This window comes from Taeniopygia guttata, chromosome 3 (genome assembly GCF_048771995.1).
Source record: "Taeniopygia guttata chromosome 3, bTaeGut7.mat, whole genome shotgun sequence".
NCBI classification, from domain to species: Eukaryota; Metazoa; Chordata; class Aves; order Passeriformes; family Estrildidae; genus Taeniopygia; species Taeniopygia guttata.
The window spans coordinates 53,564,636-53,586,641 of NC_133027.1; the positions used below are offsets into that span (position 1 = coordinate 53,564,636).

Genomic DNA, 22,006 nt, shown 5'->3' on the forward strand with positions numbered 1-22,006 from the left:
TCTTCACAAATGCCCGGTGAGAGATGGACAGCGGGGTGACCCCGGCCACCCCTCTTCGTCCGACAGCATCGGAGGGCTGGGAATACAGAACTGCTCCGTCTCCCCGGAAGGCGAGCTCTTAGGATGCTCGGAAGCCCTCCCCGGCCCCGTGCCGGCTCCGCTGCCCGCCTGCCGTGAGCCGAGGGCGGCGGGGCCCCAGCCGGGCGGCCGCCCGCTCCCCCGCACGCCTCCGCGCCCCGGCGGTGGGCGGCCCCCGCCCGTCACCCCCGGCAGGGCGGGCCTTGCCGGGGGCGGGCCGTCGGGCTTGAGGCTGTGCCGCGGCGTGGGAAAGCTCCTCAGAGAGGGTTTGCTCTGCTGGCGGTGCAGAGTCGTGCTGTGCCGAGCTGTGCCGTGCCCGGAGCCCCCCCCGGATTTATTTATCTTTGCCCCCGCGCCGTGCACACGATGAAGCGACCTTGCGAGGAAACTACCTCAGACAGCGATATGGACGAGACGATAGACGTGGGTAGCGAGAACAACTACTCGGGGTAAGTGGGGCAACCCCGAACCCCGGAGCCGCCGTCTCCGTCGGTGGCGCAGGCCGGGGTGCGCCCCGGGCTGGAGCAGGGCGAGGGGGAGACTTGGACATTCCCTTGGGATGGGGGGTGGGAGATGCGGCGGCCCCCCGGGGTCAGAGGTGTTATGTCCCCCTCTAGGTCAGCTGGCAGCCCGCTCATAGCCCCCCAAAAATTAGCCCTGCTCTTGGACTGCCCGAGCCTAGAAATTACGCGGTAGCTTTGTGATCCACCGGGCTGCGGTTCATTAGCTCCGCTTGATTTGCCATTTGCAATCAGACCTTTTCCAAAATCGCTCCTGATCAGGCCGAACAACCTAAGGGAAACGGCGCCAGTGGGAAATGAGCCGTGGAAATTAAGCAGGGATCCTCAGCAGATGAACTTCAGCAAACCCGCCATGTGAACCGAGGGCGAGCAATGGTGTTTGTCCAGGGAGGGTCAGGCTGGGCACGCTGCGGGGCTTCAGGGCTCCTCCTGCCAATTTAGAGGTTCATGCACCAGAGCCCTATCTTTTTCTCATTAGTAGGTAAATAAATATTAAAAGATACTGATTTTTTTTTTTTTTTTTTTTTTTGGTGCGCTCATGATGAAATAAGAGCAACTTTGTACTCGTGGGTAGTATAGTTTTAAAAGCAGATTTTGAATTCTGCTCCTGCTAGTGGGCAATGCAACAGAGCCAGGCAGAGCACCTGGCATCATACTTGTCCATCTACTGACTGTGTAGCAATGGTCAGGAACGTCAAAACCCAGCAGGCCTGGCAGAGGTTGTGTCATCGGGTATGTCCGCTTACCACTGCTGTTGCCATATCGAGATGGTTCATGTGGATTTGGGCCTGGTTCTTCAGCCTGTACTTGGTAGGCGGGACTTTATATGCAAAGAAAATGAAATCTGTGCTGGATAGTGAACTGTCTACAGAAAAGGACTTTATTTCCAACAGAGTGTTGGAAAATTCAGAATGTCAATTCAAAATGTATGCTTGGGCAGTCAAAACTGAAATGCATTGCTGTCTTCAAAAACACTGTGCAATGCAAGGCACATCTTAAAAGCATTGAAAATGGCATTAGAGGGGCTATGCATATGTAATGTGGTGACCTAAGGTGTCTTCAAAGAGTGGTGTCAAGTTGTGTCAAGCACCTGACGTACTTTTATTGTTTCACAGGCAAAGTAATAGTTCTGTCATTCGATCAAATTCCCCAACAACAACATCTCAGATCATGGCCAGAAAAAAAAGAAGAGGGGTATGTTTCATTTAATTATTTTTGCATCTGACAGTTTGCATATGTGCTGTGATTTTGTCCTTCATGTATATAAACTTAATGTATTTTGGGTTTTTTTTGGGAATAGATTATAGAGAAAAGGCGCCGTGATCGTATAAATAACAGTTTATCAGAGCTGAGGCGGCTTGTGCCAACTGCTTTTGAAAAACAAGTAAGTTTTTTTTTTTTATATATATATATAAATTCTGTATCACATCTGGCAATGTTAGTTCTCTTGTAAATCTCATTAAAATAATACTGTATGTGTCCTGATCTGGCACAAAGCAGGCATTTCAATAAAATGCTTTGTTGTGGCAAAACTTTTAGAAACATAATTCATTATAAGGCTGAAAAACATTTCCATTCTTTGGCTTGTTTTTCCCTTAAGGGTAACTGTGTTCATGTTGCTTCTGTTCTTTCGATGAATTCCAGTAGTGGTTTTGTTAAAAATGTGCTTTACTCCATATTAAATAAAAAAATAAAAATACACAAACCTAACACAATTCCCCAAACCTGTATGTAAATTAGCCTTCTGTCTAAATCTTTAAATATAATTTACTTTGCCGCTACTTTAACAGACCTTTTTTTCCCAATCTGTACTTTCTGTTGCAAGCAAATCAGTCCAGTTTCCTGAAAAGGGAGCAGACAGTATGGATTATTCATGTTTTAAGATTACTCTTCAGAACCAGTGCATTAGGAGGTGGAATAGGCCCGTATTTGTCAGCTAGTGAAGTCAGTGATATATGCAGACTTTCAGTGAGAAAGCATTTAGTAGGAAGTCTGGAAGGATCCAGTTAATTTTGGCTCCGCTCCTTGGTCATGAAATTACAGACCAAGACCTTAGAATACAATGTTTTATTAAAAAAAAACAAAAACCAAAACAAAAAAAAAAAAAAAAAAAAACTAAAAAAAAAAAAAAAGGCATTTTGGTTTTTTCCATTCAAATTAATTTTTTTCCATATCTTGAATTTTATTTTTTGGTCTTTGATTCAATATTCAGCCTTGTTCCTGTTTTGCTAGAAGTGTCTGAATATCTATGGATCTGTGCAACTGACACTATGTTTCAATAAAAATGAAACATTTGACAATAAATAACATGAGTGCCTTGTAATAATAAAATAAAAAAACCCAGAAAGTAAAGCCTGAGAGTGGGACTGGGAGGTGCTGAATGTAAGTGGTAACTAACGTGGCAAACACTGCAGCATGTTAGGCCTGTTTCATCCCTGGCCTGAGCAAAAGCTGACTGAAAAAAAATAAATTCCAAGTACTGGTTGAGAGCATCACTTGTGTCACCTGCAGTATGATTTTTAGTAACTGGTATGTGTCACTGTGCCCTTCCATTCGTTCTGGCAAAACAGTGACAGGGATATTTTCAGCTAGATAAACAGGGGCAAGAGGCAACAGTTGTTTGTACCATTTTATTGTTTATTTCTTGAAAACCACAAACATTATAAAACAAGTCCTACAGAGCCTTTGGAAATTACCCAGCACCATGCAGTTTTTAGCTATTAGTCACTCTCACTGAGACGGCTTGTACTGTGTCTATGGAAAAGATGAAGTCTGAGAAAACTGCAGGATGTAGCTTCATGTAAAATGGGGAATTCTGACCAAAAATTCACACGCACATTAATGTTGTTACATTGAAAGCAATAAGCAGATTGAAAAAAAATGCACTGCCATAAAAATGAGCATGTGCTGTATTTGAATCAGAAAGTCCCACCATTTTCCCACTATATGCCAAGGACAAAGTCATCAGTCCTTGCCCAGCTCCTTGACATTCAGCTCACTGGAGTTTCCAAGTCGGAGGTTTAGTTTCACTTCCTCCCCAAGCCACCGTGCTGCTCCCAAGTGTGGCAGAGATGGACGCTCTGAAGCGTTGCTGCACAGCACCCAATTAAAAAATGTGCAACCTGGGTGAAGCCGGCCGAGACAGAGAGGTGGCCCAAATGATAACTGAGAGAAAAAGAAGTGGCTCGCAGGATGTGATGCACTGGTGGCCGCAGCTTGCATGGCCCTGATTTTAACTGATGGCGAGGGATGATCTCTTGCACTGGAATAACATTTGTATTGTTTGGGTGTGTTCCAGATATCCAAGGGAATTGTACCAAGCGAAATAGTTTTATTTATACATTGATATACTAATAATATCTTTTGAGTTCTATTTTGTACCTTTTCAAGTATCTCTTGTAGCTCTGTGAGCCACTCTTTGTCTCAGAAAAAATTTTTACTGACAGAGGAGCTACACTCTTTCACAGTGTTTAGTCCTTGCAAAGTAGGCCTCTCACTAACATAAAATACTGCAGACTGTGTGGCATTTTTTTCAGTCAAAAAATGAGAATGGAATATTCAGCAACCAAATGATACATTGCAAATTAACAGGGCACGAAGAGAGGGACAGTGCTGGGTGTATGTCTGCAGGGACACCTACCGGTAATAGCACAAAAAGTAACGTTGCAACAGGGTCCTAATCTGTGGCCACAAAGATCCATCCTGCCAGCTCTCCACTTGTGTTTGTTGTTAAAAAGGAAGTCCAAAAAGTTATGTATTTCTCTCATTTCTTGAAGATGTCATCTCTACACTACCTTCAAGGCCAGAGCTGTGCTGAGGTATAGCCCTAATAAAGGGAAATTAGGGAGACGGTATTAGTCCTTAAACCAAGTCTGGGAAGCAGATGCTCATGAAAGAATTAAGCAGAATATGTCCTAATGGCAGGGGAAATTGAAACCATAAGGCTGAGCTCAGTGGAAAGTATATCAAATTAAAGTTTCTAGTACTTGTAAGCCTTTATTTATATGTGTCTCTTATCTGAAAGGGATCTGCCAAATTAGAAAAAGCGGAAATACTGCAAATGACAGTGGATCATCTGAAGATGCTGCAGGCAACAGGAGGGAAAGGTAAGGAGCCAACAATTTTTTTTTTCTCATATTTGGAGAAATCTCATCAAAAAAAGTGCTTTGAGGAGCTGTGATAGGCGTTTCCAGATTAAAGGAGTGGAAATCAATGCTAATGGCAGGATTGAACTCGTGGGAAAGAGCTACTGGGACAAAAGAAGCACTTGACCCTGGGCTTGTGTTTGCTTTCATAACACTGTGGGAGTAAAGGCTTCATTCACAGGCAGCCCAGTGAGAGATTTGTTTGGGGTTTCCAAAGAGCACTGAAATCTGCACAGGGAGACAAAACAAATACACAAACACCAAACATAAACAGGAGGTTTGTGGCAACAATTGTGTAGCAAAAAACCTGATGCTAAACCTCATTATTGAGCTGCTATACCAAAGGAAGTGAACAGTGAAAAACTTTAATTTATGTTTAAATATTTTCTTTGTTCTGGAAAGACTTTTCAGTTCCAGGTTAGACCATCTCATTCACCAGAACAAAACTCAGTCTTGCTCTATGCAGCTCCAGGTATCTGATAAAGCAAGTGGGCAGGCAATGCTCTCTGCACTCACATTTCTATGCTATATTTGTGTGTCAGAGGCCAGCATATCTCCCTGTTAATGGGTGCTGGCATGACGCAGTGGCTGCACCCGCTGACCCATTAGATCAGCCGAGCGCTGGGAGTCGAGCGTACCTCTCTTGTGCAAGCTGACAGTCCCAAGGCTGGAGGCCAAATGGTTTCAGCCACCCACGAGGTGTTCTGTGTAGTCATGATTTTGGAACTTATTTGGAGCTAAAAACTTGCTGGCATTCCATAAGCATGGTCCCACGTCCCATGCCATCAACAGTGATCATGCCTTGAATTGTTGTAATGGAAACCAGCTGATTCTTCACTCACCCACTATGCCATATAGGTAAAGGCTGGAAAATATACTCCTGCTTTCTCTCTCTTATTTTTATTTTGACCAAAGTTTTTAGTGCATGACTGAATTATGCTCCTCTCAGTACCTTGCAGCAATTAAAAAACTCAGCTTAGAATCAGTGCATGCCTAACAGCAGATTGCCATAGGAAAGCATGTTAAAGGCTGGTGTTATGTAAAATGTGAAAATTAACACCAAACTGACATACCTTTTTTTTAAGTGTTAAGGAGTTTTTTCTAGGAGTCCATTTAGGCTTAAAATTTATGGGTAATTTGTTTGATAAGTGATGAAAAGAATTTTATTGCCCATCAGATAACAGACATGTCTCTTGATTCCTCAGAAAATGTACAAAATTTTATAAGAAAGTTAACATGTATATATGTAAAAAGTCCTTGAGAAAGCACTGTAGTTGCTCAAGATACACTCTTGAAAGAGAAAGGCCAGAATTGATCATGGCTGTGCAGTCTGTATTCAGGTGATTCAAAGCCTCTGTGTGTCCGAGTGATGGTGCCTTCTTTGAGAGTGTGGTTATGTGCTGGTGTTCCACAAGCCCTGTCTGCCTCGGTGCATGGAGCACACAGTGCTTGGCTGCTGAGGAAGTGGTGGCTGTTTCGCTTCATCCTCCCCACACGACGTGGCTCAGCTATCCCAGCCTGACCCCCACATCACGCTGCACATTGTTCCATTGTTCCTCTGAGGAGCTGCAGCAGCTCCCACCCCTCCAATGTTTGCACCGACAGCAGAACGGCCAGGAGGTGAACCCAAATGGAGACCTAATTTATCAGGAAGCTTCCTTCCCAAGCTTCCCCGCCCAAAAAAAGTATGCAGGGGACTTTTTTAATAAATGGGTCTGTTCAGGTGGCCAAGTGGGGCAGGGGATGAAATGCCTGGGATGGGAGCTGCGGGACAGAGCTGTATGTTGATGGAGCCCAGTCGCTGGCTCCAGTTGGACAAACTGGATGTTGCTAGCAGTCCTATGTCTTGCAGTCTGTTCTCTTCCTTGGTTAGTCTCTGCTGCCATGTCTCTCCTGCCCCAGCTGACACTAGCATAGCTGTGGCAGTGCAGGAAAGGATGAAGTGTTGTGGTGCGGGGAGAGGCAATGCAGGTTTATTCCTGCAACTTCCTTTTACACTATGATCCACAGTGGGTGGCCCATCACAATAATACCCGATCACTTTACAAATACTACAACTGTATCTGCTCCTTCTGTCCTAGAGATAAGAGTAATCTCACTGCACAGATTAAGAAACTGTAAGAAAAAGAAGTTTGAGAATTAGTACTGGGCAAAGTTTAAACCTGCATTTCCTGCTTGCTTTTATTTTGCAATCTAGCCAACAGTTTTAAATATAATATCCTAGAGTATTTTTAAAGTAAATATTTGTTTTATTTGCATTTATTTCCCACTTTGTAATTAATCTTGTGAGACAGAGGGGTTTTTTGTATCAGAAAAAAAATTAATTTCATCATTTTTACCAGGGGCAAACACTTATTACTGCAGAAAAGAGAAATGGGTCCTGATACCCATATGCTCCCCTGCATTGAGGACTGTCCTCTTCCTCATACAGAAAGGAGGACATCCATGAGGGGGAATGGGTGGGACTTGGCAAGTCGAGATGGGGTTGGCCACCGCTCAGCACACTGATCCTGAAGTGGGCACTGCAGAGAAAAAACCCGAGGCGCCTTCTGCCCCTTCTCTGCTTTTCAGAGCTGCCTCAGGCAGGCAGATGCTTCTCAGGTCCTGTGCAGACTCCGCGTTTCCGCCACCCTGACGCAGGTGTGGATAGTGGTCGCCTGTTCACATTGAGTTATTATTTTGGCCTCAGGCCAGGGCTTTTTGCTGATAGTGCAAGCAAGCACAGGGGAGGAGTGATTTGTCAACAGTGAGTTGCTTGCAGAGAACTCAGTGTATTTTATTGCAGTTACAAATGTATCTTGAGTGAGTGACACCTGGGTCGGTGCATGGGTTCATGTAGCTTAAGTGACCTGTGTGCATCACAGGTGGGTTACCAGGACAAATGAGATAAAACCAAGAGTTCTGTTCACTACAAAACACTGGCTCATGGTGGAGGATGTTCTTGAGTTGGGAAAGAAATGAGAATCAACATTTTTCAGTCTCTCTCAGAAGGGGTGAAGGGAAAACCGGGAAAAGATAACCATCAAAATACAATGGAGCCTGGGAGTCCCAGATCTCATCTAGCCTCTGTTTTCATGTCTCGGCCACCATAGGAGACTGAAAGGGAGCCAGGATCACCAGGGTTTTGGGTTGGCTTGTCACAGAGCCAGCAACTCAGACTCAGGGGAAGCTGGTGACAACCACATCCCCCACATCTCTTCCAGTCCGGAGGGAAGGAGGCCGGGAAGCCCTGGCTTGAGCCGAGTGCTCTCAGGACTCCCAGGCTGGCTGACGCATGGCCAGAGCTGGAAAGTGGTTCTGGTTGTGCGTCAGCCCCTCTGAAGCTGCTGGAGGTCCCCACGCCAGGCTGACTGGCACCTGAGAAGGTGCCCTGATATCTCACTGCTGCTGGCACGCCTGGCCTTTGTCTCTCAGGAGTTCACTCAAACCTTTGGTCACAGTGGACCTGGCAGGAAGAAAGCTGCGAGGAGTCAACACTTATGGACAGGAGCCCTAAACTCCTCACGCTCATTGATCTGCTGGCTGAGCCAGAGTTTCACTCAGGTTCAGATGAGCAAGTAGGCGTGCAGCAAAAGTGCCATCATGATTTGGCAAGCGGGCAGGGGATTTGGAGCAACATGGATAAATGTGCCTGAGTTAATTCTATAATGTCGGCATGAAGTGGTGGAAACACTTCTTTCTAGCCAGAAAATTGATTAAAATGAAAATAGCCATCTGAAGTGTGAGCATTTTTCAGAAAGGTCGAGATTATTTCATGACACGATACAAGGCATTGCTGCCATGTTCCACTAAAAGAGGGGCTCTTGATCATTATATACTGATACACATCACAGTCATACATACCTAGAAACTTTCATTGAAAGTGAGAGGAAAAACACCATGCCAGCTTGGGAGTGGATAGGATATTACTCCCCCAAGGAGACAACATTTAAACTAAAATAGGAAAATTCCAAAAAGTGGAATAGGTTTTTGTGGTTGAAGAGCTGCAACTTAAACACAAGATTTTATGCTCAACCCTTTTAGAAAGGGAGTATCTTTTCATGTGCATTTAATAAAACTTTTTTTTCAAATGCTTTTTTGTCCCAAGCCTATGGAGCTCCAGTTGCTGTTTGTTGAAATACCTCATGGGCCGTATGACTGTCAGTCTTCCATCTCCAAATTAGCGATGGCATTACATAAAACGTTTTCTCAGTAAAGCTTTTTATTGTGTGTGTGCAGAGTCATCACAAGATGGTTTTTGTTTGTAGTTAAGCAACATCATATGTCATATTGTCTTAATGACTCTGTGAAGTAGATGGGACCCCAGCAGCAGCTACAACTATCTCACAATGTCAAGAAATAGTTTGAAAGCATTAGGATGAATGCCAGTGTAGGGAAGAAAAGGCAGGGTAGTACACGCAAGCTCTCTGATCTCCGGCCTGTTTCTTTGTGTGGATAAGCATCTCATTCACACGTACAAGGATCAACACTGCACTGCAGCAGCTTGCTGAGGAATTTCAGGAGAGGCATCACGTATCTTTTTAAGTGTCTTGTGGACTTATTTATTTTTATTTGTATATTGTCTGCATTAACAACTGCAGCCTATTACATTACAGGGATGGTCACAGAGATCATTTACAGACCAAAGAACAAACTTCTGGTGCACATCTTAACCAATAAATGGCAAACTGGAAACGCAGTGGCTGAGCCAGGACTGGCTTGGCCAGCACCACATTCAACACGTATTTTGCCCTCCCCTTGCAGGTTATTTTGACGCTCATTCCCTGGCCATGGATTTCATGAGCATCGGCTTCCGGGAGTGCTTGACAGAAGTCGCGAGGTACCTGACTTCGGTGGAAGGTCTCGACACATCCGACCCCCTGCGCGTTAGACTCGTGTCTCACCTGAGCACCTGTGCCTCGCAGAGGGAAGCTGCTGCCATGACCTCCTCCATGGTCCACCACCACCACCACCCCTTGCACCCTCACCACTGGGCAGCCGCCTTCCACCACCTCCCGGCCGCTCTGCTGCAGCCGAATGGACTCCACGCCTCCGATGCTGCCCCGTGCAGACTCTCCTCGGACGTGCCCCCGCACGGCTCCGCCCTGCTCACGGCCACCTTCGCCCACGCTGATGCCGCCCTCAGAGTCCCCTCCGCTGGCAGCATCGCTCCCTGTGTCCCTCCTCTCTCTACCTCCCTCTTGTCCCTTTCGGCCACTGTTCACGCCGCGGCAGCAGCAGCCACAGCCGCAGCCCAGAGCTTCCCCCTCTCCTTCAGCGGCACCTTCCCCATGCTGCCGCCCAGCGCGGCCGCCGCCGCCGTCGCTGCGGCCACCGCCATCACCCCTCCGCTGGCCGTGTCAGCCACTGCCAGCCCCCAGCAGGCTGGCGCCGGGGGCGGCACGAAGCCCTACCGACCCTGGGGGACTGAAGTTGGAGCCTTTTAAGAAGTCTCCCCGCCACACACACCTCTTCCCACTCCAGCTCCCTCCTGTCCCTCTCAGCACACGCGCGTGTGCTCACTCCCCGAGCCCACACATCCCGCACCCACTCCAGCCCCCGGGACAGGATGTCCTCCCTGCGCAGCCTTCACCCGAAGGGCCTGAGGGCTGCCGGCGAGCCCACCGAGGAGCGGCGCGATTATCCTCACTGCAGGTGTCGGAGAGGACATGGGGACACACCTTCTTCTTCTCCGTTTGTCTTGCTGGAGGCACCTTGAGAGAGCAGCAATGGCTTTCATAACAGCGTGACCATATCGCCATGTAGAGGTTTCCTACAACATACATAGAAATGCGTAGACATTAGAACTATTAGCTCTCCAGCTATGCATCCTTGTTTGGCAGAGAGGTGAGGGATTGCATCCACGAGGTCTCCCCAGCCTAGAAAAGGAGTTCCAGTTTCCTAAGTGCCTGACATTGAAAAAATATTAATAAATAAATATATATGTGTGTGTGTGTTCTGCTAAAACAAATAACATTGCACAGGTATGGAAATGGTATGGGAGAGAGGTGAAATTCTGCATTCAGCTTCAGAACTACGATACTTTTCCAGGGCAGATCGTGCTCTTGAAGGGGAGAGGTTTTTTTAGCCAAAAGATTGCCGAGGAAGAATGTTTAGTTTGACAGGCCTAGTTCTCGCTTAGTTCACTTTGTACAGACTTGCCAAATTGTGACGTCTAGCATAGCATTGGCAAAAGCAATTATCTTATCAGTGCTGGGATTAATGAACGTTTCAGCATTGCCTGTGAGCCCTGAGGCACCTATTTTTATGGCTTAAACATGGTGCTAGCTCCTATCTGCACAGTGAATTTGTCATGCACCCAGAAGTAGCCACCAATTGAAAGTGTGCACACTTGGATACAGTTGATTCATGCCAATACAAGAGATTCAGTGTTGTAAGAGTTCAACTTAACTTATTTAGCTGTACTTGGACACTTACTTTTTGCCGATTCAGTGCAAGATCCCTCTTCTTTTCACTATCAACTTCTGGGAGAATGATCACTCTGGGTATGAATGAAGTTATGGTAGGACGATTTTTAAATTGGCTGTTAACATGCCAACGTTGTAATGTGGGTTTGATTCCAAACCAAAATGAATGTATAATGGGATGTGAGTAAATTATTTTGTCAATACCCAGATAACTAGTGCTGCATAAAATGGTTTGCTTTCATTTTTTATTAAAGTGACTTAAAATAACCTAAGTATTTTAATACAACCGGTCAAGAACTAGAGATTTTATGTAAAAAAAAAAACAAAAACAAAAACAAAAACACAGCATGTATTATTATGCACTTGATTTCTCTGCTGTGTGGAGAAAGCAATAAGCATTGAAAATGTTAAACATTATGCAAAATATACTTTAAAATATTTGTTTTTAAAATACTGTTCCTAGTCGTTCTTTTATGCATTACTTTGTTAACCTTTTTTCTATGCAAAAGTCTTTACATATCACTAATTAAATGAAGTCCTTTTTGACTGCTTTTTATGGATGATTTGTTGCCATATTTGTTTGCTTTTGAAGAATACTTGCGGACTCAGAGTTGTTTTCTACCCCTGATAACAAGTCTGTTGGCTGCTCTGTACTCTTCTTCTTCCCTTGCTCATCCAGGAAACCCATCTTCTCCAGTGTGCTCGGGAATAGGCAGGGGAAAATAGCAAAGCAGCATTGCTTTTCAGGCTTGCAAACTGGTTGTGCATTTATGGTATGCTTAAGCATATCTGTTCATCATGGAGAGCACCAAAAATCATTGAGGTTTCTAGATTCAGCTTTCCATAGGGTTTAGAAGGTGAAAATGTTAACCCAATGACATCATTAATCCATAAATATATGGAATGAGAGGAGGTAGTTTTTACGAGTCTTCTAATTTGACAGTTCTCACTGAGGCAAGGGTTTGTTATTGTTTCATCAGACCTGCTAAGCCCCACTGTGGAAAGTGTGGAAAGCTCTGTTTATTAGGAAGAGGACAAAGTCTTACATGTCTGAATGCCGAAATAACAGCTGTCAAGACTGAGGCACAGAAAAAGGGGATCACACCACAGCCAGACAGACACTTCACCCATCATCAAAAGCCTCAGCAGCCTCAGCTCAGTGGCTCACTCTCCTATCATCCTTTCTCCCAAATATTAAACCTGGAACTCATCCCTGCCTCAATTAGTTGGTCTCCGACACTTAAGTGAGGAGGGGTTGTCATTCACTAGAAAAAATGGACAAAAGAGGGGTAAGAAGTCTTCTAACCCTTACACTGTTAATCAACCTTGATATTCTTTGAAATAGTGTTGTTTGAGGGGAATATGACTTTTTTTTTTTTTGTTAAGGGCAGAAATGTTGTGCTGCAGTTCTGGCATATTTAACAGCATACAGATGAGGTATCATTCACTTTCTAAATGTGTATTTTCAAGAAGAAAGAGGACATTAATGGCTGGTAGATAAAAAGTGGGGTTTATTTGCATGAAAGGGCAGGTTGCAGCCCTACTTCACTGTAAGCTATTAACTATTAACCTGCCCTCAAAGAGCCTGGGAGGAGGTCTCTCAGGCATGTATCACATTAAAAATAGGCACCCACTGACTTGGTTCCGCCTAAGGTCCTCAATCTAATTGATGTCCCTCAAAACATCATTTGTTTCCCAAAATGACAATATTCTGCCTTGTTCTAAAAAAATGGCAGTTTGAAAAGACACTGGTTAGGTACACATCACTGATAGACTTGTGCAGCTTGTTTGTGTTTACCCCATTTTCACTTTCATAAACCAGGCCAGTTGCTGATGTGTCCTCTATTGCTTGTTGTGTTGGCTTCTGATCTCCACTATTTCTTCTTGTTTGATTCAAACCAAACATTGGTTTGGTTTGAATCAAATCACCTAGAGGACATGAGGAGCTCATCCTTCAAGCCTGCTTATTTGTAGGCTGTTTGGAATGTTAGCTCTCTGAGAGTGGATGAAGATTTTCCAAGTGAGAAATTAATGACAGACACACATTTCACATGTGCTGTTGGAAAGACATGAGAGGGTAATAGCTTCTGGTGGCTTTGGCTGTAGCTGTGCTAACAGGTCAGAGCTGAAGGCATCTATGCAGTCTTTAAAACAGAGCAAGGGAAAGCTGTTTCCTTGGAATAACCAAGATGCAAAAGTTAGGACTCATGCTTGTGCATGTGCAGCCTTACTTCAGCCCTTTTCTCTTTATTGTGCATTCAATGAGGAATGGACCTGGATAAAGAATTAAGTCAGTAATTTATATAATTTAAGAGTAGATCATGGCACATTCTACAAGAATACAAGTCAGGCTGCTTGTTCAACAGTTAGCAGCTGGCTTTGACTAACTTTTCAATGAGTGGGTTTACAACTTTAAATTCCAGCTATCAAGAGGATCAAAGCAGGTTATGCAATTTCTTAGAATGTTTTTCTTAAAAGGAAAAAACTAAAAACCAATTCTGTCAATCAGCATTAGCAGGCTTGAAACCTTAGCCCTCAGCAATGCAAATAAAAAGCACTTAGGTTGCTGAGAGAAGATTATTACCCTAGAGAGAAGACAGGCAACTGAGAGGCAGTGCTGTCTGTCCTCCTTCTGCTGTGATTGCAAGTGGAGGAAATCCGGCATTAGGTATTGCCTAGAAGAAAAACTGGCTACTGTGGCTGAGGGCTGAATGCATATATTCAAAGTGGAATAATCGGCTGTGACTACCTCTGCCTGAACAACTGCCAGGAGGTGCCAGCTTATGCTGCTGCCTCCTTAGTGTGAACCTTCAAAATGTTTGCAGCTGTTTCAAAAGACAGTACTTCAATCAGGATGCCATGAGATAGGCCTGGTACATGGATTTTGGCAAATTCATAGGGCTATTGTAAACAAGAAATCTCTTCTTTACAATAGAAGAAGGTCACAAGCATCTTTTTGTCAAAAGATACAACATAAGAAAATACTGATATGTGAAGTGGACTTTTACTAGCTCTGTAGTCACCAGCCTCATTACTCATTTGCTTCTGTAGGCACAAATAGCCTGAGGTAATACAACTGAGGACCTGAGGGATTGAATTGGTAGTTTTGCTCAACTTTGAGAAAAGATAAAGGAATTGGTATAGCTTTGTTTGCAAGCTTCATGTGTCCAAGCTTCATTTGTGTGAGGCCACTGCATGAACCTGAGTTAATTTTACTCGACACTGAACTTTCTATTTGTGCTCTGTTTCTCTGCTTCATCATTTTACACACCAAATACTTGGACACTGGCGTGTAAAAATCTCAAAGGAATTAGTGCAGCAACACATCTGATCATAACCAGAAATTATAAGCAGAGAAGCACCAGGCAGGTGCTAGAAATATTGAGATCTCCACTCAAGGGTAAACCAAACCTCTTCTGATTATAAATGAAATAACATTTTGACAGATAATTGACAGATAATTTCCATAAAATACACAGGATTTTCTTTTTTGGGAGAAGACATGGTTGGTTTTGATTTGTTTTTTCATCTTAATTGCTTTTACTGGAAGTTGTAAAGTGCTATGAACGAGCAAACACAATCACTTAGTCATCATTCAGTTGTCTAAAGTTGGGCTAAGTTGGGCTCCAACTATCACTTTGGACAGGGTATGTCTCCCTTATGTCCTGTGTCACCTCTTCCAGTCCTGCACAGGTGCCTTGGAAATCCAAGTTGTTTAAGAGGCACGATGTATGTTAGCCCAGGCAACTGAATTTCTCCCTATCTTGCATCATCTTTGGAGATACAGAATTTGAAGCTTAATAATATTTTCACATATTATCTAAGATTTTCAAAGAATCAGACTCCTCACCAGAGGAAACAATAGAACAGTATCAAAATGATTTGGTGATAATGCATTATCTATCACTCCCATAGAACTAAGACCAGTCAACACCTCGATCAACACTAATTTTAGAAGTTCTCTTAATGCTCGTACTTCAGCAGTGGTGGTGATTATAAGATGATGTCAATATAATTTGTTTTTAAAGGGATATTTTTCTGCATTTATGGTGGCAATGTAAATCTGTGATATATTAATTAGTGTTGTACACTAGATACTCAAATGTCAGAAGCAAAAGGAAGTGATTATGGGAAATAAGATGAAATATGTCTGGTTGAATTACTTTCAAGGTCTGAAGAGGCAGATTCCTTTTCCACAGATATACAACAGCCAATATTGAATTCAAGCAAAGCTAATTGTTTTAGACAATGTTTTAGCAGTGCTATTACTTTTTCTATAAGAAAGTCCTTCTGAGTTAGTGACTGAATTTTGCTTTCCACTCAGTTCATTTTCAGGATTTTTCTCTTCTACAGAGAAAGTTTTCAGGATGAAAAAATACCTTGATGCAACACTGAAATTGTGGTTGCTAGGAAATTTTGAACACTGCCTATGTGAACTGCAAGACCTCTGCACCCACTCCACGAAACAGTGTCTCAATGGAAGATGTAAAGAAAACTGTTTTACCTATAAAGAATACCCATAGATATTACTATGTGGTTAGTGAAAATCTGACAAATGAATACAAGGCAATATGTAAACCCAAGGAGACAAAACTGTAGTTATGTAAAGGCCTACACTTTTCCCCCCTTACTTTTGATTTTACTCAGAATGCTGTATTTTTTTCATATCTCAGAGAGAAAAGTAACTTTAATTTTCTTGAGAAAAAGGATTTTCTCCCTCGACGAGTTTAAAACAAAAGTTAAACATTTAAGGTACTTTCACTTGATTAACAAGATTAACTTGATTAACAAGACAAGGTCTGTTGTGTGTGGATTGTTCCCATAGCTCTTAATGTCACTTGCCAGCACAACCCTTGGTTTTATTATACAAGTCCTAAAATAAAGTAACATTGTTTTTCTCCCCACCCCCTCTCCCTCTGTTGCTTGCTAAATGTATTTTGGTGGAGGAGAAGGAAGTTTATTTTTCTTGGCTTTTCTGGGGTTTGTTTTTCTGAAGAGGCACCAGGGTGGCAAGGGGGAGCAGTGGAGGGCGCTGGCTCCTTGGGCACCAACAGCATCTCCTTCCCTCTGGGTAGGCAAAGCTGCTTCCTCTCATTTTCCCTCCCCTACCTTCTTTTTGGGCAGCTGTCCCACTGGTTGTCCCCCTTCCTCCTTTCCCAGCAGAAAGGGGGTGCAACCTTAGTGAACCAGGCAGCCACCCCAGCAGGGGCTGGTGGTGAGGACCAGCTGCCAGCCTGCAGTTTCATGAGGCTGTATCAGTCCCTCTTACCACACACATTTTTTCATGTTTTCTGATAATTATCTCGGACCTTCAGCCACAATCTACTGTGACCAATGTCTGTCTGCTTCCCTCCTCATGTTATCAAGAATACGATACCTGCCCAGCTACAATGACTTTGACCCCTCAATTTATTATTGCAGTTACTGAATTAAAATGCTCCAAACAGGAATCTCAAAACAAAACAAATAAAACCATTCCTTGATACTGCTGAAAACTGACCTTCATGTGCCACCCTGTGCTCCTTCAAGGCCTGCTAAACCAACAAGAAAGATTCCCATTAGTAAATCACTATTGGATCATTAAACCTTTTTAAGGCAGTGTGCGCCTTACCAAGAGAATGAGGATTACAACACAACAGTGGCTGCTGCCCACCGACAATCATGGGAACCGACCTCAGTAATAAATCCATTAATTATCTGGCTCACTTTGACCGGTTCTCACGCCAGAGCCGCTCCTTTGATGTGACCGTCAAAATCCAAGGATGCCCAATAGCAGTAGCCACCAACAAAACAAAAGAGAAGTAATAATTCAATATAAATATGTAAGACCTGCTTGTGCATATGCCCAGGTTTTGCAGTAGAGTGTTTCTGTGCCTGTGGTTCAAACTGGAGGCAGAAAAATGGGAAATAAAGCTCTTTTTCTCCTGCATATAGCCTTTAATGTGAAGAAGAACTAGGCATGTTAGAGATATTTTTTAGCTGTTGTTGACATGCGTGACTTTTTCAGTCCCTGTTGCTTTTCAAAATCAGTGTTACAGTTCATCACCACTTAGAACTTGACCTGCAAAGGAACTAAGGATGTACTTCTGAGGGAAATAGAGGAACTATTCCTCTTCAGTGTGATTATTCGTATAAACAAAATTCTTTGTGCTTTTAAGCCCCCTGTAGGACCAAAACTTTAGAGGATACATTTTTGTCTGATTTTTAAAAGTTTTGGGTGTCAAGCTACTTTTAAAGTGTTTAAATACATCAGAAATACAACTTGTTTTTTAATTTGCTTTTTGGCTACTCACCTGTAAAGTGGGAATAGCGTTAATTACTACTTGTCCTTGGTCTTGTCTAATTAGACCACAGACCCCAGGGGAAAGATTAGTTCCTTACTCATCATCATCTTGGGAGCACTTTTTACTCAAGTTTCTATCCCCTACCATAATCCTTTGGTTAATAGACGATAGTAGTTCTCCTGAAGCCCAGATGATACTGAGGGAGGCAAATTTCTGATGGCATAATGGATTACATGGAAGGAAAGCCCCTTTGAATGTATGACCAGAAGAGAAGTAGCATTAATTAAATTACATTTAATAATTTGGCTTTTTTCTTTTAAAGGAGAATCAGCAAACTGTAATAAACAGTAGGTACAAGAGATTTTAAGATATCTGGTTTATCTTTAAGGTACCTGTATTTTGGCTTCATCCACAGCAGAACCACCAGCCACTCCTTTCTCACCAAAGACACACTTAGGGGGATCATGATGGTAAACCCAAGAGAGACCACTTCAGAACTGGGTTTGGCATGAGCACAGAGGCTCCCTGTGAGCCTTGTAGCAGGCAGGGGTGTCATGGTGATAGAAGCTCAGGAGCTCATATTTGTCTTCTCACATGGCTCACACTCTGCTTCAGCCTGGCTGCTTAAGGGAAGATGAGCACATTGCAGTAGTGGGGAGGAAAACCTTGCAGGCTATGGCAAGGGGAGCTCCATTTTGATTGAACCAAGGCTGAAGTCCCAACAAATCTGAAACTGAGACTTACTACCAGGCTTGGGGTAGAGAATGAAGAAACTACAAAACTTCATCCTGATAGAATTAGGCAGGTGGTTTATTATCTGAGCAGACAGGAAGATGATTCCTGTTTTTTCATTTATTTTACTGCATCTCTTGGGCAGAATGGCAGCTTACACAACACAAATTATGCCAGTTATGGAATACAGAGTTGTCATTTCTGTAAAAAAATCCCTTGCAAAAGGTGCAGGGGCAGTTTGGGTGGACAGCCACAAAGGCACCCTGCTGTGGCCACCCTCCATCAGCCCAGCTGCCTTGTCCTTGTCTGGGTTGCTGCTATTCCCAGCTACATGTAGCAGACAGCACCACCCGCTAGAGCATGTGTGGTAATACCAATTTATAGTCTGTTATTATTTTTCTGCTTTGGGGTGAAAACTGGAATCTCCCAGCTCTGTTTTCCTGCTAGCAAGACAAAAATTAGCCATAGCATAATAACATTGTCAATATAGTTTACTAAAGTGTGATTATTCAAAAGAGCACATGGGAAACAAAGCATGGAAAGGCAGAAGGTAATGATTGACTGTAGCCACAAGGCAAAAGGATCTAGAAAGCAGATTTGCAGCATGCAAGAGAAAAATTCAGACTTTTAAAAGGATCAGAGCTTTCATAATTTCATGATCAGAGTACTTCTTAATAGGACACGGCAACTGCTCCTGTAAAAGGACTTGCTGGAAAATGGTCCTTGGAAAGTATTATCTAGATTTGTGAGTGGTAATTAGATCAGTATTGGACTTTCAATAACATTACCTTAAATAAACTGCCTTGGTTTGCATAAAATAATTTCTCTTAAAACACAATTCAGAGTAAATTTTCCAACTGTAGTTCTCAAAGAACAGTCCTGGCAGGATACACAGTGAGGTTGTCATATTTTTTTTATCTTACTGTCCAGAAAGTGTTTCATAGTGAATCTGTAGCTCAGGAAGAATTTTACATTTATGTTTTATGACATCAATATTATATAGAAAGAATATTGGGATAGATAATAGGAAGGGTAAAAAAAGCCTGGAAAAAGGATTGTGTGCCTGAAAGCATCTTTTGGGTTTGTTTTTCCTTCCACCTCACCAGTTTAATAAACACTTTGCCTTGTTTGTGTCCTTTGACTGCCATGGTGACAGCACTAATGTCATAGCACAGACTGCTCCCATGGCTCACCAGCCTTGTGAATCCATGCAGAAGGGAAGGGAATGAAACCAGACCTTATCTTGTGTCCTTGGCAGCTGATGCTCCAGTATCCTGACCTGGGATGCAGAAATTGTGGTCCCCTTCCTCACCTTGGCACAAACTTTCTGCACCTTTCACCTTCTTTCACCTTCAGGTGAAAAGCAGATATGCTGCGGACCCCAACAGAGTGGCTGTGGGGGTGAACATGTTCAGGGACACATAGTTCTTTGTCACTCTGGTAATAGTATGTGTCCTCATTGTATTAATGCCACAGACAGCATGAGGTGATAGAGTCTTAGTCACACTCCTGATTATACTTTGTGACTTTATTTTTATTTTTATTTTTTAAATGTTGTATTAAGACAAGCTGTTTAAAGACAGCTTGTAAAGTTTCCATATACAGCATTCAATTCAGAAACTGTGCAGTGATTTACCTTAATAAAAGCTTCATTTGTACATGAAATTTGCTTTATCAGCAAATACAAGCCCTTCATTCCTCTATAGCTCATTGGAATGAAACGGGCACAACGTTAACTTAGGGAATTGAATCTGAAACCTCCGGAGGAGGGGCTGCTCTGGGAACCGCGGGCGGGTGGTGGCAGACACAGGACCGGGATGCCACCTCGTGGCGTGTTCCCACAATAGTTATATCAATAGGCAAAGGCTCGTTGCCTTGGGGAGGATACCACGGAGTTGCACTTGTTTATATCCACAATAAAACAGACAAAAAGGCGAAAAGTGGCCAGGAGAATGTCCTGGGAACAGGATAAATCTAACGACTGCATGACTCTAACCCCTTCAAACAGAAGTGAAATATGATGGCAATTAGAAAATACGCCTATTTAAAAAAATTTGGGAACTTCCATTTTCTAAAGAATTGCTGGTTGTAAAACTCATGCAAAATTTTATGTTCACTCACAACCAAGATACTTCTTATAAGATTGGAAAAAACTTACAAAGTGGAACTAATGCAGGGCTATAACTTAAAGGAGGTAGCAAGAAAGAAAAATTGACTCAACTGCTGGTTTAAGTTGAACAACAGTTAAGGTATTGCCTTCCTTATCATTCTTACTTCTTCTGCAGTTCGTTTCCATACACCTTTGCTGTGACATGGAAAGCTCTTGGTCACCCTTATAATGAAGAACAGAAATGAAAGTGAAAATACTTGTGAGCCAGTATCTCAACATCTACCACAGTGAGAAGAGAATTCAGCTACACTTTGAAAATGTGTTATTAATAATCTTTTATTTGTTTGAAATACCTCTGCTCTAGCCAGATGACTTTTGTCATTTGCTTTTGATTGCACTGCCAGTCCTGGCTAAAACAGCCCACCTTTTCTGGGGCTTCAGCATGCCAGCATCATGAGTTACTTTTTATGTAAACCAAAAATATCAACAAAAGCTCCAGGGAGGATAGTTCTTCTACCAGTTAAAAACAAGTACCCAGTTCCTTCCTTCCATCACTAAGATCCAGGAAGAAGGAATCAGAAACTGTGGTAGCACTGTTCAAAACATTCTCAAGGTGAATATTGATCTGGGCTCTTTACATCCCAGACCAGGACATCTTTAGTGATAGTGGGATCTGAAGTGTAAGGACATCAAGCCAAGAGGACTGGTGCCTACTCTTTGTTGGGTGAATAATTGCTGTCTATGCAAGGGCAAGTTTCAAGTCTGGCATTGGACTGAAAAGGGATTTGGAAGGCTATTTGATAGCTTCTTCAGAGATTATGCAGCATTCCTAACAAAACATTGGAAACTACACATTCTTTGTGTGCAAGAGCTATTCTGGCATTTTTTGCATGTTTCTAAAATCTTACATGTGATTATTTTTTCTCAGGTGACTCTACAGCTGGACTTACACTGCAAAGAGCATGAAAATGTCCTACTACAAAATTAGTTAAAGCAAAAGGAAATGCTTATTTTGTTCCTATTCTGTAAAACCATATATATGCCTTTTCTGGAATGGTAGTCAACACCTGAAATTCATTTTAGCTGCTTCTAAAATTGCCCATCATTTTCTGACAAAGAAAGCAGCAACTTCTTCCACCAAATTGGTAAGGCATTTCACTGAGTTCAAAGAGGGAGAGAAGAATCTCAGAGCCCTACACAGTTCTAATTAACAGGTAAACTGTTAATTATAGGGGAATGTGCAGGATAAAATCATATAATTGTGACTTTCAGGATCTTAGGAGATCCACTGAGCCATTCCCCTTGCCCAGTCTGAGAGACTTGATAACTTTTCCAGCCCACTCTTAAGAACCTCCAGCCACTGGAATGCAATAATTCCTTGGGTGGCAACCTGTGGACCTGGTGCTTAACTATAATTTGGTGGCACCTTTTCTTTATATCTAAAGGGTGACAATAGCCCTTTTGACTGTTTGCTTTCTGCCTTAGAGCAGAGATGATCCCTTCCCTTTGAACCTCCTTGAAGCTTCTTTTGAATAAAAAAATATAGTGGAGGACCTTTCCCAGGATACACTCCTATCTGCAGTGGAGGGCAGCCTAGGCTCTGGCACGCCCTAGGAAGGGTAGCCAAAGCCATTATTTCCAGTGGTGCTTTTGCCTCAGGCACCACCAAGGAGACACTGGCGCTATCCTCTAGACACCTCACTTCAGGCACTTGTAGACATTGATGAAG

The 22,006-nt window shown here is 43.1% G+C and overlaps 1 protein-coding gene across 1 annotated transcript; it reads left to right on the top strand.

The window, feature by feature from the left end:
- The first annotated feature begins 221 nt into the window (after positions 1 to 221).
- Positions 222 to 11,711, top strand: HEY2 (hes related family bHLH transcription factor with YRPW motif 2). Its single transcript, XM_004174219.6, has 5 exons — positions 222 to 527; positions 1,715 to 1,793; positions 1,900 to 1,983; positions 4,624 to 4,705; positions 9,488 to 11,711. The coding sequence occupies exons 1-5, from the start codon at positions 445 to 447 to the stop codon at positions 10,168 to 10,170; spliced, it is 1,011 nt and encodes a 336-aa protein (XP_004174267.3). The 5' UTR covers positions 222 to 444; the 3' UTR covers positions 10,171 to 11,711.
- The last annotated feature ends 10,295 nt before the right edge of the window (positions 11,712 to 22,006 follow it).

Excerpts from the sequence above, each read along its gene's own strand:
- HEY2 (XM_004174219.6), top strand. The coding sequence starts at position 445 with ATGAAGCGACCTTGCGAGGAAACTACCTCAGACAGCGATATGGACGAG. Across the intron at positions 1,984-4,623 it reads CAACTGCTTTTGAAAAACAA|GGATCTGCCAAATTAGAAAA; the intron begins GTAAGTTTTTTT and ends CTTATCTGAAAG. Across the intron at positions 4,706-9,487 it reads GCAGGCAACAGGAGGGAAAG|GTTATTTTGACGCTCATTCC; the intron begins GTAAGGAGCCAA and ends CTCCCCTTGCAG.